At 48.4% G+C, this 18,498-nt stretch overlaps 2 protein-coding genes and 1 non-coding gene across 3 annotated transcripts in view; 2 read left to right on the top strand and 1 right to left on the bottom strand.

Annotated features, from left to right (window-relative positions):
* Nucleotides 1-1,462, bottom strand: part of LOC119406053 (integrator complex subunit 5-like) — a 49,235-nt gene extending 47,773 nt beyond the window's left edge. The window contains 1 exon segment of the mRNA XM_037672900.2: nucleotides 278-1,462. Coding sequence (XP_037528828.2) covers nucleotides 278-1,166 — 889 coding nt within the window. The 5' untranslated portion in view covers nucleotides 1,167-1,462.
* A 445-nt stretch (nucleotides 1,463-1,907) lies between these two features.
* LOC119406056 (cytochrome c oxidase assembly factor 7 homolog) lies at nucleotides 1,908-18,141 on the top strand. The gene is made up of 3 exons (XM_037672901.2): nucleotides 1,908-2,135; nucleotides 11,233-11,373; nucleotides 17,472-18,141. Exons 1-3 carry the CDS (start codon nucleotides 2,036-2,038, stop codon nucleotides 17,912-17,914), a joined length of 684 nt encoding a protein of 227 aa, XP_037528829.1. The 5' UTR covers nucleotides 1,908-2,035; the 3' UTR covers nucleotides 17,915-18,141.
* Trnat-ugu (transfer RNA threonine (anticodon UGU)) lies at nucleotides 17,127-17,199 on the top strand. Its single transcript has one exon. It is a non-coding gene; the product is annotated as a tRNA-Thr (tRNA).
* Nucleotides 18,142-18,498: the final 357 nt, after the last annotated feature.

Raw genomic sequence — 18,498 nt, forward strand, 5'->3', positions numbered from 1 at the left:
TTGGCATAAATGACGGAAACGTGCAAAGGAACGTACCCAGCGAATTTCACTGAGATCCATCGACCTCGAAAAACCGCCGGAGTTGGCCTTTAAGAACCTGGCGAGCCAGCCCCTAATATGGGACACCAGACGCAGAGCCGACTATCAAATTCAAGTACTTTTTTTTTGTATATCTTGAAGCTGATAGTTGGCGCTGTATATTTCGCTGTCCCGTACACGACATTCTCCAGCGCGGGAAGAAAAGCTTAAGGATGGATTGAAAGAAGAGGACACTCACGGACTCTGGTGAATTCGGAGACGACGGCGTTGAGCAGGTGCTCAGACATGGAGGCGAGCTGCAGCAGGAACGGGATGGTGGCCAGCTGCTCGCGCGTCGGGTTGGCCGCGAAGCTCTGCTGCATGAGCGACACGAGCGCGCCCCGGATGTCGGCCGCGTGCTGTCCGGCCAGGTGACCAAGGATGCCGACGACCGAGGCCAGCTTGGGCACCTTCCTCTCCGCCGCATCGTCGTCCTCGTGGCTGACGAAGTCCTTGAGGCCGCAGGCGAGCACACGCGTGATGACCGTGTGCGGGAAGCAGGAGCCGATGTGCGCCACGACCCAGTCGAAGTGCGGCGCGTGCTGCACCGACGTCTCGAGCAGCGTGTCGATGCACTTGTCCGGGTTCGTGTCGATCAGCGTCGATAGGCACTTGGTGGTGAGCTCGATGAGCGCGCGCGTCGGCGGGCACGCCATCCACATCTGCAGCACCTCAGCCAGGCCACAGTGCACGATGCGCCGGTCGGCGTATTTGCGCGTCAGGTGTCCCAGTAGCTCGAGCGACCAGCCCGATATGATGGGCGCCCAGGCGGACAGGTTGCTCTCGATGAAGCCCGACAGGACGCTCTGCACGTCCTCCACGTCGCGCTCTTCCGGCACGCCGCCGCTCTCCTCGGAGTCGAGCCGCACGATGTGCCGACTGACTGCATCGTCGAACAAGTTGTGCATGTACTCGAGCACGGCCTCGCGTGCCACAGGCAGTGTCTTGAGCAGCCGTATCGCCGCCTTGGCCACGTCCGAAGGCCGGATCTTGCTGTCGTAGCTGGAGGTACCCGCGAGGAAAAGACGCAAGTCGCTGAGCGCTGCCGCATTGTTGTTGTCGGCGTGCGAATGCATCACGCTTGACATTAGTTTGCCTCGAATAAGCGCGTGGCTCTAAAAGTGGCCGGCCGCGCACTCCGGGTCTGGAACTACGCGGCTATGCGCAGGGCCACACATGGGGCCTGAGTCAGCCTGAGACTACAGTATACAAAGAATGTATACCACAGAACACTTATACATGAATGTACGGAGACTTGAGACGCTTGAGACACCAGCTGAGACCCTGAGACGAGACACCTGAGACGGTCCACTGTGACATGAGAACAATTTGAACAAATGCAGCGATCGCCGCAGAGGCAGGCAGAGGGCGAAAAACTCTGCTCATAGCATCCATCCAGTGGGAGCATGCATTAGATTAGAGTTTCCTATAAATACACTAGAGAGAACTCTGGCGCTAGTGTCTATGGGAGAAAATTAGAGAAAAAGAACAAAAATAAATATTGAAAACAAAATAAGGACATTCTGCCGTGAAGGGCAGAGAACTGTGTTGAGAATTCACGTTTTTTTTTTTCCTGTAGTAAGGTAGATTTAATTAAAGTAGAGACATTAGGCCAACGATTAAAAAAAAAAGGAAAAGTTTTTTTTTTTTATTTGTCGAGGCTGGTGGCACACTTGTCACGACGCTCACAGTATCCATCGATCCAGTGGAAAAATTTGCGCCCACCACACGAAGACACAACAAAAAAAGCACTCAGACTATGCAGCAATCCAAAACTAGCCCAGTACTTTCCTTCCTCCATGTGCGGTCGTGGCATCATCTGTCTATAACACGCTTCCGGTTTCGCCAACTTTTCCTTTTTTCACGTGCTGCCGGAAAGCAGCGTGTTTTATTTGCCCGCGCTGCTTCAGATATAAACTTGCCCTTGTAGTGTCACTTGTTGGCGAATCATAGTTAAATGCCTTACGATTTCCAAAAAGAGGAAGATGTTAAAGAATTCCTTGAAAACTTGGGCATTGAGTACCGTTTCGAGTGCTTCAAGGAGAAAAAGCCGGACGGTGAGTGGATGCCAGCGTGTGTTGCATCGTTGGTTCCTTCTGGGGAAACAAAGAATGTCACTGAAATCTGCGTGAATTGCGAAATGCCGTATTAACAATCTTCCGCTTAGAATCTCTGACCTTGCTTCATTGTTGCCCATTTCTGATAAATGCTATAGACCTCGAGAGCTGGTATGGTGGCGCTGCTGCTCTCGCCCTCTGTCGGGCCAGCGGCGCACTGTTAGGATTGTCGCCTACAGGCCCGTCTGCATGTTTTAAGGGGGCGGCGACGGTTGCGGCGGCCGCTGTTCTCCAAGAACGGCACCCGTAGTTCTTTTTCTTTTGTCTGCTTATATAAATACGCTGTGCTAACTTATGTTTATGTTTTCCTTCCTGTTTGAAAAACCTCTCAGACTACAGCCGTTTAAAGCTACAGCCGAAAAACCAACATGCAGCGACTCTTGTTAACGTAAGCATTCAACAAAACTTCGTCCCCTTTTCGCCTCAAGCCATTCGAGAAAAACAGACCCCCCTCAGTCCTTTTCGCTGAAAACCGAATAGACCTTTTTCAAACAATCCCAGAGCACCCCGCAGGCGCGCAGAGCACTATGAGAAAAGTGTGTACGCCGAGTGAGCCGGCTGTTTGCTCGCCTGCTGCTCGTTGGCGCCGTGATATCGGTGGGACCACGAAACGAAAAGAACACGTTGCTGCTTCTTGACTATTCTTACGCCGTAAATGCTGCACACATCCGGACGCATCTGGGTGTATCTCTACGCATGAAATGTGACAGAATTAACACAGTGCAGTGTCGTTATTACCGAGCGGATATGCATCGGATGTAGCAGTTAAGCAGGATGCGTATTATCGTGTGCCGATATCATCAAGGTGTATTAAATATGAGCTCGAACACCGAATTCCTTCTAAAAGACAGGGCGTGCAGACACGGACACAAGGAAGAAGTCAAGACACCAGAGACGCCTATTAACAACTGCAAAGGCGCACAACGGCGAAAAAAGAAAAGAAAATAAATCTTATCTGCGCATGCCCGTGCAATAGGCGAACCTATCAATCCGGCACGTGTGGGAGTCTATATGACAGATAACTGTTCAAAAATCCGTAAACATGGGGTGGGTTCTCCCCCTGTTTATGGATTTTTTCATCGCAAGCTTCCATCTTCCCCTTCGTACCGTTTTTTAGATAACTTTAAGGCATTTGATTTCTTCTTATGCAAGTTAATTGACGATTAAATCACGCATGCGCTATCACTGCTATCAGTATGCCATGCCTCAATCATTGAACGCATTTCTTCATTCCTGTGCCGGTACGCATTCATCGAACTTCGACGTGCACTTCCTTTCTTGGCAATGTAAAGAAAGATTAGGAGGTTAGCCTCCGGTTAGCAATTTCTTATGTTCCAATAATCTCTAACACAGCGGCCCGTCTGTCCTACGTGGAAGCGGCCGCAACTAAAAGGAACCTTATACACTACACCTGTACGGCGATCAGTGAATTTGTTGGTGTGTTTTATGAAACAAATGTGGGTCCACATCTTGTCTATTACTCGCTCATTCTTTCTCTGCACAGCGGCACAAATCTTACCTAGCCTGTGAGATAGGCAATGAATGTAAGGAATACTTATACGACACGTTTTTTCCCATCTAATTTCTACAACCATGCTCGGACATCACAAAACCAACTTCTTTAAATGTTCAGCGACAGTAGCTACTGCAACGCAAGGATAACTGTGGTAAGAGATGGTTACCCATAACCGAAGCAGAAAACAGAACTGAAGAAGATGAAGGAGTGCGCGAGAGAGGGAGACGAACGTGAAGCGCGTGAGCTTTGGAACGTCGCTGGGCTGAGCAAGAACGCGGCCAGCTTGCAAGAGAGCAGTACATTCGGCCTGAGGGACCAAACAGACCGAGCTGGTACCTCCAGAACAGCCGGGACGAGCTTGGCGTGTCCCTGAGACGAGTGGGTGCTCCGGACCGGGCCTGTGGTGCTGCTCCTGTGGTGGACGAGTGTGCGGCGAGCAGCTGAGCCTGTTCCAGATTTGGGTCCGGCACAACCAGCCGCTGAGGGCATGACCTTGGTACTACGTCGGGCGGAGCGTGGGCCTTCGCATTCCTGAGCGAGCAGTGCCTGGTCTGCTTGTGCGCCCTCGTACACCATGCTCGTGCACCTTTTCCGACTGCGTTGTTGCCTTTCGACGGTACCGTGAGTGACGTCCAACTGTGAGGACGCGCCAAGAGCTCGCGTGTGCATGGTTGGGGACTGTAACGTTACGACTTGAGGAAGAACTATTGTATTATTTGGTATAGTGAAAGTGTATGTAATTGTTATTTTGTGACGTGCATATATGTTTTTCTTGTCCTTGAGTTGGCTGTTCATGTCTGAAGGCCCAAGAACCACCACAATAACCTACGTCTAAAAGATGTAGATGTAGGCCATCTAACCGAACTCATGCTTATTCAATGATTACTTGTAATGTACTGATCTCAGCGAGACGCAGCGTATTGCCAGAGGCAGTTTTTGGCTTGAGAATTTATGAATACTCTTGCGCTTGGTGACTGCACTTAGTCGCTATGGCCTTAAAAAGGTAATTTCCTATGGGTCCCGAGCACAACCATACATATCGATAGTGTAGTCACATGTGAGGCAACACGCGACAACGCAACCGGCGTTTGTAAAATATAACATTTGCCGTAAGTGTCAACGAATGGTGATAAAAGCGTATCTTTTGTTACCTGCGGTACGAGCGACGCGCACACTGTCTAATCAATGTATCTTAGTTTGCTAAGCGCATACTGTCTCGCGCAATCTTTATATATTATAAAGCCTGACCTTGTGCTCGTCAACAGTGTCGGTGGGCGTTGATTTCGAATGGATCCACAATTCACGAATTGTAATGACCGCTTGCGAAATTCGTCTGGGAAACCAAGTTATATCTTTTTCTTTAATTTATGCCGTAGGGCATCCTGGCGCCAAAATAATAATAATAATAACGACGCTTTGGAACCGCTCAGGTGGTCCGACAGTGGCATGCGGGAACACTAAGCAGATGGAAATCATAGAGAAGCCATCGTAGTTAAACACAGGAGAAGTTCACGACTGATTTACGCAGTAATATGTTACACCTTGTCGCATTCACTTAATCTGACAAGTGCTGGCACGGCGTAAGGGGAAAGCTAAAGCGTGAGGCCCGCGCGCTCGGTGCGGCGACTGCTGCAACGTACACACTTTTCCCATGAGCACTTGCACGCCCGTTGGTGGTGCTCGTGTACCTGAAAAAGGTCTATTGCGAGCCCTACTTAAAAAAGGGGGGGGGGGGGGGGAGAAAAGCAGAGAAAACACAGCTTTTTGTGCCGGAAACAAGTTCTGTCCCATCCCTTGGACACCACACGGGGAACAGTAGACACCCCCCCCCACACACACACAAACACGCTCACAATATTCCTAATGCGCACGCACACACACTCACAGGTGCGCGCACATACACTTTACAGACAGTTTACAGACTGCAAGCCCCCATCAGTTCGTCACTAGTTCTCGTCTGCTAGGAAAGCGCAATGCCAGCCCGCGCGTGAACGTGAGGACGAGAAGCGACGATCGTGTGTTCTGCGGTTTCCGTAGGATTGAAATTCCAATAACATGTGTTTCAATAGGAGTTGTTCGTCGCTAGTACGAAGTTGCACGCGAGTGGTCTGTGTGTGGTCTGAAAGAAGAATCGATGTGCGCGATGGAATCGTCCAACATTATTGGGAAATGCAGAGTGCAATTGAAAACCGTGGACTATGACGTACGAGTGGAGGTGAGCTTTTGATTTTTCAGTGCTTCACATGTGCTGGGCCATATAAAACTCATTTCTTTCCCAGCGAAGAGGACGCTACAAATGTGTGTCTGTTTCCGCACCGGCTACCCCTGCTCGCCGTTCTGGCTGGCAAGAAATCACGCGTCAGAGCAGAAGACGCAGACAAGCACATTGCCCCTCTAGGTGGCCGTTGTGAGCCTGCTGTCTTCCTATTCCTTTGTGATCTTGTAAGTTTGTGTATACATCAGAGTTGCCAGATGCTGCAGAGCTAACAAACAAATAATCATCCCAAAAGCCCAGAAAAGCGGCGCGACTTTTGCGAAGAGGCCCAAAAAAAGCGGAAGTTTAATCAATTTTCTCATTCTTCAAAATATTCTTTATTACAATAAGAAGTCGCTCAAATAGGAAGAGAAGGTAAAAAAAAAAGTAATTATTTGGTTCAACGAATATATCGCAACTATGAGAGAAAGCACATTTACTCTTTAACATAGTCTCAGGGTAGTCTCCACTCTTCTCAATGCATGTTCGCCAGTGCATAAATAATGTTTGTCGAATACTCCAGCGTATGTTTGATTACAACACTCAGCTACAAAAAGTCATCGACAAAAGGTCTATTAGTGAACGTGAGGAGCAGTAAAATAACTATATTTGCAGGAAAAACACGAACAAGCCCCAAAAGTGCGACAAACGACTGGAAAATTCTACAAGCGACTCCGTGAAAAAAGAAGCCCAAATCCGCTTATTATAAGTGGAACTGGCAACTCTGGTGTACATTTAAAATAAATAGTAAAAGGTGGAAAAAAAAGCGTGAGAGAGTGAGGACACTTATGAACAGAATTCAAGGCGTTGCTTATGCGCCGCACAGCTGCGGTAGAGTTGTCTTTCATTTTCGTCCGACTTCTGTGGTAACCCGCAGAATTTTAAAGCTAGTTGCTTCCAAACGGTGTTCCTACAGCTGTTGTGCCAGCCATGCACGCAGAAGTACCAAAATGTACCGGACTTCTGCGACGTTTTTACGCATAGGCGTGCGCAGGGTTCCCATTCAGGGGGTGGGGGGACGGCAAACGAAGGTCCATCGCAGCACCCCCCCTCCCTATTAAGTGAATGTATGAGGCAGACTTTGTGCCCCCCCCCCCCCCAAGTGACTAGGGGACCCCCCACCACCCTGCTCACGCCTGTGTTTTTTCTTCCGTTCGGTGAGGAACCATGTGTTCCTATTGTGACTGTGGGCCCGGGAGCAACAAACGACAATCCCAACTTTTCCGCCGCGGGCGTCTGGTGGCGCTGCCTGTTCGGTTCAAAGCTGCAGTGCGCTAGGCCTATAATCCTCATCATGTGGGACAGCAGCATGCGGAGATGTAAATGAACATTTATACGGAAGTTGTGCGACAGAGTATTACTACCAATAATTATGCTGAAGAGCGACTCGAGGTGGCGATCAATCTCGCTAGGTGATGGCTCGCACCGCCAACGTACAAGTCCCTCTTACTTCTTAGAAAAGGAACGCATGACTAGAAAACACGGCATCAAGGACTGTCCGTGTTTTCTTGTGGTGCCTAAGGAATATGTACCAGCTAGACCAGTCCCGCTTCTGCGCCGCTTATTGGCTCAGATTTACGCGACGGTCGCCCATGCTCTCCAAGTGCCACTCACTGCTGGAGATGTGGTGTTCATAACGTGAAATTGTATGTCGACATTAACAAATAGGAGGTGCATGGCAATTAAAGAAATTGACTACCGCTCGGAAAAAGATGTTGGATTCTGGTGAAAAAGAGAAGATTGTCACATCGGCGGCAATGGGCATGCATTTGTCCCTTAAACAGGGAATTATCGGTGCCGTAAGTCATTGGGGTGAGAGTGGGGTCCTGATGCCCCTTGCGTTCAGACTGGGGGAGACATCCTTTGCTAGTTCCCCTCCCTCGAGGCTTAGCCTTTGAACGTCATGTTTGAATTGCTTGACAGTTAAATTCAGTGCATCCTCCGTAAAGCCAACCCTGAAATCTGAACCCCTTCCAAAAAAATGAAGGCGCCTCCTTGTCACCTCCACCACCTGCCACAGTCCTTCCTCGTCTTTCACCTTGAAGCCAAGTGCAATGGGCCGACTGGCGGGAGACCCCCACTGCACTCGAGGACCACATGCCCGAGCGTTTCATCCGAGCCTCCACAGAGGGAGTGTTGTCACGAGTCCCTCTGTGAATCGCGATCTCCAAAGACGAGTCCACAGCACACCCGCCCTCGCCTTCACCAGCAAAGCACTCCCCTTCGAGTTGTATAAGTTTTCCATGCTTATTTCGAGCTTCTCGCCGCGGTATGTCTCGAGGGATGATTTTGTTGCGGTGGAGTTCTGCCATGTGGCCGTTTCCACTTCTCTAACTTTGAGCCGCACCCCCTCTACCGGTTTTGTCCTCTGTTGCCTGCTACAAACACACTACCGGTAGCCTGAAACGCCGGTGCAGCGTCGCTGTGTGTCTGGTTCACCTTGTCGGTCTGCTTGCGAAGATGGTATGGGCTAGCATCTGGCGTGCCATATTCTGTTCTGAGAGTCTGAACAGCCAGTTCTCGTAACTTGCCTTGTCCACTGCTTCTTTCGATGTGAAGGAAGACCACCCATCTCGCCTTGGATTGCCTCCACTAGTGTGTGTTTGTGTGCACCCAGTGCCAGCCCTCCTATTTCCCTTTGGTGCCTTTCCAGAAACTCCCGAATGCCAGCAGAGAGGCAGAGCACTTTATTAGCGTATGTGAGGCCCTGTACTGCTACCATCTTCTGTAGCGCTCACACGACCTCATACTAGTTGTACGACTACATTGCTCTTTGGCACAGGATCCCCTTATATCGGGCTGCTCTCACACTCGGCTCTCTTTCATGCACTGAGAGGTAATCTGCAACAGTTGTCAGCCGTATTCCCTGGTATTTGGTGGTAGCGCGGAGCACTATGTGTTTAGTACCTGTGGTAGTTCACTCTAATTTGATAATCTGTGCATTAGCCAGTTTAGTGACTTTTCTTTTTCATTTCTCTCGTTTATTTATTGATTTGTTTATTTATTCTTGCACTCTAAGGAAAAATCGAGTATTTGGGGAGTATTTCTGCCACACAACAATAATTGTCATCTGGCTTGCTTGCATTTCCTTTCTTGAAAACCCAGCTCTCGTCACTTTCCTATCAAGAATGCTATGTCACGCTGATAATGTGCGCGCCGTTCGTGACCGGCAAGTGTCAGGACCGCGGTGATAACATTGAGAAAATTCTATTAAGCAAACACCGGCATGCAAATTTCTATTGGCCAGAGACTTAGCTTTATCGCACCAAGGAAGTGGTGATACTATAATTCAAACACTAATGTCCTTACAGGAGTCAACCATGACTCTTTTTGGGATGATCCCGGACAACACGTCCACGGGATGTGTTCTCGACATTTAGGCTTGGATGGGGGATGTTTTGATGTTTTTTGGGTATTCCTGGGATGCCGTGTCTTGTGTTGCCTGGGACAGCTTAATGTTCCCAAGTTTCATCAAGTATTAATGTTGTGTCGCCAACTTTCGCGCTGGAGCGCTTGCTGCGTAGGTCAGACCAGGCCGAGAACGGGGAGGGGACTGTTCTTTATTGAGAGCAAGATGTGGCACAGAGTGCCGCACGACGGGCATTTTCTGTAACCAACGTTTATACGCTGTCTCTCAATAAAGAGCAGTCCCCTCCCCGTTCTCGGCAACTGGGCAAAAGCATGATACCGCAATTGACAGTTCTTGTCTTGCTCTTAAATGTGAAAAAAATGTTCCAAAAGCCGGGTAAGTTCATGATTCTAAAATATTTACTCCGACTTAACGCAACAAAAATATAACAAAATTACATAGACGTTTCGCCACCTATGCGGGTGGCGAAACGCTGGCTCGGGAACAAAGGTCGGGGCAAAGAAAACTCCTGGAATCGTGGTTCATCTGTCACGACCAATCGGCTTGCAACAACAACCGCGGCCCCCTACCGGACATTTACAGGGACATATGTGACTAACAGTGGACTGGGCGACCTCCGCTCAGTTGGTGCCAGTGTATACTGAGGATGCCACCCGCATAGGTGGCAAAACGTCCGTGTAATTTTGTTATATTTTTGTTGCGTTAAGTGAGAGTAAATATTTTAGAATCTTAAATGTACTTTGATTTACTTGTAAATGCGCTGTGTGACACAATTACACTAAGGTGAAGAATATGTGAGGACACTATAGGAAAAAGCGCAAACTATTAACTTCATTTGGGACACTACCTTGTGGCTTTCCTTAGACTCAATATTAAAAAACTTGTGAGGATACAGAGAGAATTGATTTATTTTATTTATTCTAAATGTGAACGTTTGGAGTGAATGAAAGTTTGCTAACAGTTTTCCCTTTCCCCAACCAAGACAGAAATGCCGCTTACATTTTTACATAATCTGATGAACCAGACGTGTGCCCTTGACTGCGCACTGTATGTAAGCCACAAGGCACACTTGCACCATTGGTCCGATTCACTAACACCTAGCTATGCCAGGACATGTACGCATGAGCTCTTTCTTCGGACTATTTCAGAACGAAATTTGCTGTCCACACTGTGCATGTGATGGTTCGTTTGAATGTGCACATTTTTTTATATGTTTTTGTATTACTGTGATAGCAACTATATAATAAGAGCATCGGACGCGTAATCCAAAGGTCGCAGGTTCGGTCCCTGCCGGCGGCAAGTTGTCTTTTCGTCCACTTTACTTTTTTCACATCTATATTGCAATTTTTTCAATACACTTAAAGCAGTACAACTAATGTCCCCTGTACCTTCGTTGGTGTCATTATCTGCTGGTTTTCATTAAGGTTGTGTCAAACAAAGAGGCGAGCCCTTCCTTCATTCAACCTGTAGAGCAGAAACTCGAGAAGAAACTCGAAACACAACGAAACTCGAGAAGTTAAAAACTGCGTAGCGTGCGATGGAACGGAAAATGATAGGCGTTCCATTTATGCACAGGAAGACAGCATAACGGTTGGGAGAACAAATAGGCTTGAAATAAAAAAAAAATTGACCTGAACAGGCCACATAATGCGTTCGACAGATATAGTCATGGAGCTCGAGCAACTGAATGTGCACCAAAGGATGCAGTCGGGAATGAGAGAGGGTTAGGAGGGATGAAGAAATAAAAAAAAAATTGTAGGCTCAAAATGCGACAACAGAAGTTGACGATATGGACTACGCGAAGAGTAGAACGCCTGTGTCGAACATTGGAAGGATTGGCGCGCGGCGTTGTGTCAAGTGTGTCTCGCAGCTCCGCTGACTGGTGTTGCTGGCGCAGGGTGCCATCGCCTGGGTGACTATCTGGAGGCTATCAAGAAGGACTTCGCGCGCGCCTGCAATGTGTACAAAAACAACTGTGATGACTACAAGCACGGCAAGAGCTGTTTCAAGTACGCCAATTACAAGCTCGTCGGCAAGGGTAGGTGTTGCACCGATCACTCTGGCTTTTCGCACCCTCATTGCATAAATGGGTCTTGAGCCACCCTTCGCGCTTGGTGAAAAAATACATCCTGCGGAAAGCAGACACTTCTCTGCCAAATCTTGCAGTAGTGTGTGACACACGTCACACACGAGATAGCATTCTGTTGGTCAATAACCGACATGAATCGAGCAGAACTGACGTTTGGATGAGTTGGACGTGGTTAAACATGTTGAATGGTCCAGCGCCAAATGAACGAGGAAAGAGGCAAAGGGACACGAGCACAATAGTGTCTCACAACCACCTTTATTAGCGCAAAAGCAATGTTTTAAAACACGACCTATAGTGCGTGAACGCATGCTGACAAAGTCATCAGAGGATGGACAAGGGGTGGACAAACCTGCTAAGAGGAGAACAATCTGTATGTAGGTGATAAACAATTCAAAACAGAAATTTATCAGTCATGCAAGGCTATTGAAGGCATGGTTACACAACTGGTGCCTTTTTAGAATGTAATAAGCTTCCATAATTTCTGTGATAGCCTGATTCGTATGAGCAAAAATACACACTGTATCTAAAAATCACTGTACATATATGTTCAGCACAATGTTTTGCCAGATGTGAATAAGGATTGCCTTCGAGTAAACGTTTGTGTTCTAATAATCTTATGTTCAAAAAGTGGCCCATTTGGACTATGTAAATGGGCCCACATGAGAAAGGCACCTGGTAAACAATACGCACTCTGCATGGAACTAACGAGGGCATGTGTTTTACCTTCTAACTTTTTTTATTCACAGCTGTCTTTCTTTCAACCAACTTCCTCTCAATTGTTCCGCAAATGTTCCTTATTTTATTCGGGGCTGACAAGAGCACTTCAACGTTGAACGTTCCTGCAACATTTTTAGCCCATGCGACGTGCAGGGTTCTTGAAAAGTGTTATAGGGATGAATGGTGCAGAAGCTCATTAAACGTGTAAAGATAACGACACCAACCATACAGACTAATTCAGTACCTCGGATAAAGGTAAAATTGTCGTAATTTCTTATGCGCATAAACTGTCACATCGGTTAGAAAATATTGAAGAAAAATTCATCGTTGAAGTTCTCTTGTCAGCCACGAATAAAACGAACATTTGCGGAATAATTGACAGGAAGTTGGTTGAAAAAAGGACTGGCGTGAATAAAAAAAGTTGCAAGTGGGGCGTGGTTTATTGACGCGTCATCAGGGAAAGTCGATGGACATCAAGAGTAGGGGCGTCGATGAGCGGCGGGCATCAAGCAGCCAAAATCCGGGCAAGCGTGAGCTTGTGTCCCATGCTACTATTAACACTGAGGCTTGCTTGCTTGCTCGTCTACTTTGTTGTCGTCATCTCTTCACCACATTGGTCCCCGGAGAATAGCGGAGCCATCCTGATGACTTAAGTCGGTGGCAATATAGTGGGGTCATAATATGGCTTGATGCGAGACATGTGGACGATTTCTCGGCGGCGACGGCGCAAGTCGTGAGATGGTGTCAAGGGCTCGACTTCGTAATTGATGGGAGAAGTCCGAGCAAGAATGTGGTAGGGGCCGTGATTTCGGGTCAGTAACTTGCAGAAAAATCTGGGAGTATTCGGTGGGACCCAAAGCCAGACGAGGGCACCCTTCTTGAAAGCAGCAAGTGGCCCCACTGAATACTCCCGGACTTTCCTCCATGTTACTGGCCCGATACCTCTTACGTCTCTCAACTTTCCCTGACGACGCGTCAATAAACCGCATCACATTTGGCGGAGATCCACGGATTCCCAGTAGCAACCTGGACCTTCCCTCCCGGAAACTCCCCCCGGTTCATGACCACATTACCAACATGGTCGAAGAGGCCACTCTCCAGTTTGGACCTTCGGCAGTCCACGTCACCTGCGGCGCCATGTATCGCCAGCGAGATCCGCCCATCTTCACCGGCTCAGGTGACTCAGACGTGGGAGAGTGGTTGTCGAAATATGAACATGTCAGTGCCAGCAACAAATGGGACGACCAAATGAAGCTTGGTTACGTCAAGTTCTACCTTGCGGACATCGTCCAACATTGGTATAACAACCACGAGAGTGACATTCCCACTTGGTTCGTCTTTAAGACTTTCATTACGGACATCTTCGGTCGGCCATCGGCTCGCAAGCTTCGGGCAGAGCAGCGCTTGCATCAACGGGCACAGCAACGAGGCGAGAACTTCACAGGCTACATTCAGGATGTGCTGAACCTCCCCAACCGCGTGAACTCCACCATGAGCGAAGAGGAAAAAATGAAGCACATCCTGAAGGGCATCAAGGACGATTCTTTTCAGATGCTGCTCACAAGGAATCCCCAGTAGCTGCACTGGTCTCATTGTGTCAGAGCTTCCATGAGTTGCGTAGGCAGCGCTCGATTGCACGCCAGGCCCTCACGACCACCGACACCCTACTGAGCTTGCACGTTACTGTTCGCCCTGCCGATCAGCAGCCCCTGCTATCCACTATCATGGAATGTATCGGTGAAGTGATGGCGCGTCAGCTTTTACTACTGCCTCCCATGAATGAGCCGGCGCAGACTTTGGCCCGTGACCTTAAGCACGTCATTCGGACCCAAATTGCCGAGGTCCTACCATCTATGCCCCAACAACCACCGTCACTGCGCCGCTCACTTCCGTTGCTATTGCTGCTCGACCCCCTCAGCAGCCTATGCCGTATGCCCGACCTGCAATGCCGACCCCTGCCTCGCCGCCCACCGCGAATTCTGCGTCGCTTCACTACTCGGGGCCCTTGGCTTCGTTTTCCCACCACCACGACGCGTGGCGAACGCCGAACAACCGGCCCATCTGCTTCGCCTGTCGTGTCGATGGACACGTCGCTCGCCACTGCCGCCGATGCCCACCTTCTTTCTTCGACACCGTGGCCACGCCTGACCCCTTGTTGTCACGCACACCACCCAGGTACTCCGCTGATAATCGACCACCCTGCTCCAGTCGCCGATCACCATCTCCTCGACGACGCTCTGTGTCACCCATGCATCGCCGCTCAGCTACACAGGAAGGAAACTGATTGCTGCAGTTCCGGAGGCAAGAGCTGTATGCAAGTTGAAGTGCCCAAGGCCTCCATGTGTTTCGCCGCAAAATATTATTGACGTCGATGTTGAAGGAACCGCCGCCGTATCGCTTATTGATTCGAGAAGGCTTGCTTGCTTGTTCGTGTACTTCGTCGTCGTTTTCTTTCACTACAAAAGGTAAAACGCTTGTCCTCGTTAATTCTGTGCAGAATGCGTGTTGTTTAGCAGCTACATTTCTCATGTGGCCACGTTTACATAGGCCAAATGGGCCGCTCTTTGAATATAAAATTATTGTAATGCAAAATTAACGCTCACTCGAAGGCAGTCCTTATTCACATCTGGCTGGACAGTTAGGTTGAACATGGGTGTACAGCGATATTTACAAATACAGTATCATTTTTGCTCATACGGATCAGGCCACCAGAGAAATTATGGAAGCCATTCACAAAAAGTGCCTAAAAGGGGCATAAAAGCCTGCTCAGCAGATATTAAGGCTTTGTATTAGTATTTCATTCCACTCAGCGACCGTCTCCACTATGTCGAAGAATGTATTGACAGTTATGGCGCCGTTATATTTTCACATGGAACAGGTGTTTCAACTGAAAGGTTTTTAGAATTGCTGTGTTTTTACCTATCACCAACATTTATTCGGTGGAACAACAGACCATATCTGCAGAAAAATGGAATTTGCATCGGTTCGTGCGTGGCTGTGATGACAGTAACAGCCGATGACACGTCAGTGCACCTGTCTACTAAGGAGATGGCCTTTCTAGACGCCGTGATAACTTGCTAAGATATTTGTTTTGTTTTGTATGACGCATGGCTGCTTCACGTACGCGCGAAGGTGGTTGCCGGCGGGTACAAGTTTGCGTTTCAAGCATTCTGTGATCAGTTGTAAGTGCCAGCCTGTCCTGTCGTGTTCTTTCTCCGTGGTTCATGTTTCCTGCGGGTTTTTATCCAATTCAAAAGCTGAGGTTTAATAGACACTGCAGGTGACGAAAACCACTGGATTATCAAAGGCAAGGAGAGCTGAGTTTGTGTGGCAACGCGATGAAACAACGCTACGCCGAAAACGACCACGAACAAGATTAGCAATAAGACGATGCGCTCGCACGTCTGGAATTTACAGAAAAGAACGAATTTCACTGTTGAGTGTTGATGCACCGTCTTTCTGCTTTCATTCAATGAAGCCATAGCGCTGAAACACAGGGACCAAGGATGAGGTCCCTGTGAAGGAGACCCAGCTTTTCGAGCAAATATAAATTACCAACAATCCAGCCTTTTGAAACGTAACTGAAAGCGACTTGATTTCAAGATAAGTTATACAAAGGTAGGTGGCTGTTGGCTAAATAGCGAGATACTTGTAACTTATACCTGAAGAGGCGGATTCGTTGGTTGGTTGGTTGGTTCCCGGAAGAATGGCTCAACCCACCACGGGGATTGGCCACGAACGTGCGACAGTAGAATTTTTGAAAAAAAGAAATAGAAAAGGGATATGTGAAAAAACGCCAGGCCTGCGCACATCGCGCAGCACGTCACAGCGAGAGCTCGAAGACAGCCTTTCTAGAGCCCGTTCCAAACTCTCTTGGGGCGTCTAATATGGTATCAAATACGCTGTAAATCATAATTTTTGTGAAGTAGGGAAGCACCCACTATGCCATTCCTCGTTTTTATGCGGATAAGCGAGGTACCCGCTACACGTCTGTGAGGCGTTATGTGTACTTTGTTGATGCTGCATGTGGCTGATGACGATGAATTATCACTGAGCACTTTGCAGTGGGCGAAAAGCTTTAAACCACACACTCGTTACGCAATTAGCATTATGTGATGTCTGGTTGTTATTTTACTCTTTTGCTGCGCTAAATTACATAGGTTAACGCGATTCCTTGCTCGACATGACGCCTGTATAGAGTCTTTTCGCGAGGGAGTGTCAGGCACAGGCGTGGCTGTGTGGTAGAATACTCGACGGCCACGCAGAGGTCCAAGGTTCAAATTCCATCCGATCCTGGATATTTTTTTATTTATTTCATTTTTCTTATTTCGTGCGATAACGGTTGTGGACATCGGCGGCGGCGGACAACTACCCCACTGCCATTATGACCGCATAGCAGCTTTTGCTGTAAAAGATAACTTATAGGGAACCGTGTCTTCAGGAACGGGTCTTCAGCATTGTCAGAGGATGACTCTTTGGCACGTTAATAACGTGGGCGTGCTGCAAATGATATCTTAGGAGTTTCCATTGGTGGCTTCGAGTGCTGCTTACCACATTTATCACACTTCACAGTCTTCGTTTTCGAATCTTCCGTGAACAACGTCCACACCGTGCTCCTCTTGCGATTGCACGCCATTTTGACGGGACGATGATGAAGTGTCCTCTTTTTTTTGTTATCAATATTAAATACTCAAAATACCTAAAAAAATTCATAAGATCACTTCTTGGTCGTTCTTTTTCTGCCTGTTGGCGTCACGTAGCACGTGATCTTTTTTACGAGATGGCAGCTGACCAATAATCCCTTGCATACTATCTGAAGGCATGAAGTCTGCCAGAACGAGACCCTTGCTATGAATGAAGGAAAGAAGGTGACAGGCAGAAAAAAGAGTGTTCCACACTCGCCGTCATGGCTACTGGCGGCGCTGACTGACGCTCCCACGTTTAAATGCACACACATACCCTATAAAGTGGATGGGGGGATGGCCGCCGCGGTAGCTCAGTTGGTAGAGCATCGGACGTGTTATTCGAAGGTCGCAGGTTCGGTCCCTGCCCGCGGCAAGTTATCTTTTCGTCCACTTTTCTTTCTTCAACATTTACCCTACATTTACTACTAATAACATTGCCTATACTTTCCTTGGCATTACTGTCTGTTAGTGCTCATTAATATTGTGTATAACAAAGAAAAACGAGCCCTTAGTATTTCCACTTCTTTCCTTTATTGTATGTATGCCCTTCCTGCAAAAATCCCCATTGGGATTAGCAGTATGTCTGAAATAAATAAATAAATGAGGCGCAATCTAATAGTGTGTATGATGTACATTTACTCACAGGCAGCGCGATGGACAAGGTCGAGGCACAACGCTACTACCACCTTGGCTGCGAGGCGGGTTACGCGAAGGCGTGCTTCGGCGTGGGCCTCGGCCTCACCAGTCCGGACAGCGGGTTGGAACAGGACGTGTCTAAGGGACTCGCTTTCTTCTCCAAGGCGTGCGACATGGGCTCGGCCGACGGCTGCTACTTCGCCAGCTCTCTTTACATCACCGGAAGAGAGGAGCTGCCGCGCGATATGCGGCGTGCCTTCGAGTTCGCCGTGCGCGCCTGCGATCTGAAGAACATGCAGGCTTGCTCCAACGTGGCTCTAATGTACGCCAGGGGACACGGGGTGAGGAAGGACGGCAGCCAGGCCGAGCGATACCGAGCCATCGTCAACGATTACAACGAGCAGCTGAAGCAAAACAGGGGCATCGAAATGGAGCAGGGCATCAAAGACTGACTGCCTGTAGGCTCGTGCTGCAGGACGGCTGCGGTGACGAAGGGACACCGTGTTGACAGACTAACAGTGTACTGCTCCGTAGCTCAAACACGGCCATGGGAAAAACGTAGCCATGAAACATAGACGAGAAAAATGGTGACATGATGCGAGCTTAATGAGAGCAGAATTTTGGGCAAGTTGGTAATCCATGTCTTCAGTACGACTGCGCAAAAAAAAAAAAAAAAAGACACGGACAGCTAGCCTAGTCCAATGCCTTCGTATAACGGAGGAGAAGACACAGTGGGTGTGTCTTCTTCTTTTCTCTTGTCCGTGTCTTCTTCTTTCGCGCATTTGTACTGAAGTAGTGATGCGAGCCGCGATGTTGACTAATTTTCGCAGTCAACGGAACAAGCGGACACTTTGAGAGGCCGAGCTCGTTATTTCACCACTATTTTCATCTTCTGTGTTGCCACGAATAGCCAGAGGCTCCAGTTGTGACGTGCTAGAGACAAAGTACGAAAATTGTGAAAAAAGAAGGAGGCACTACCAAAACAGGTTGAACTCCAGTACAGTAGCTGATTGGACGAGTCGGTACATCTGCACCT

This window comes from Rhipicephalus sanguineus, chromosome 9 (genome assembly GCF_013339695.2).
Source record: "Rhipicephalus sanguineus isolate Rsan-2018 chromosome 9, BIME_Rsan_1.4, whole genome shotgun sequence".
Lineage (NCBI taxonomy): Eukaryota > Metazoa > Arthropoda > Arachnida > Ixodida > Ixodidae > Rhipicephalus > Rhipicephalus sanguineus.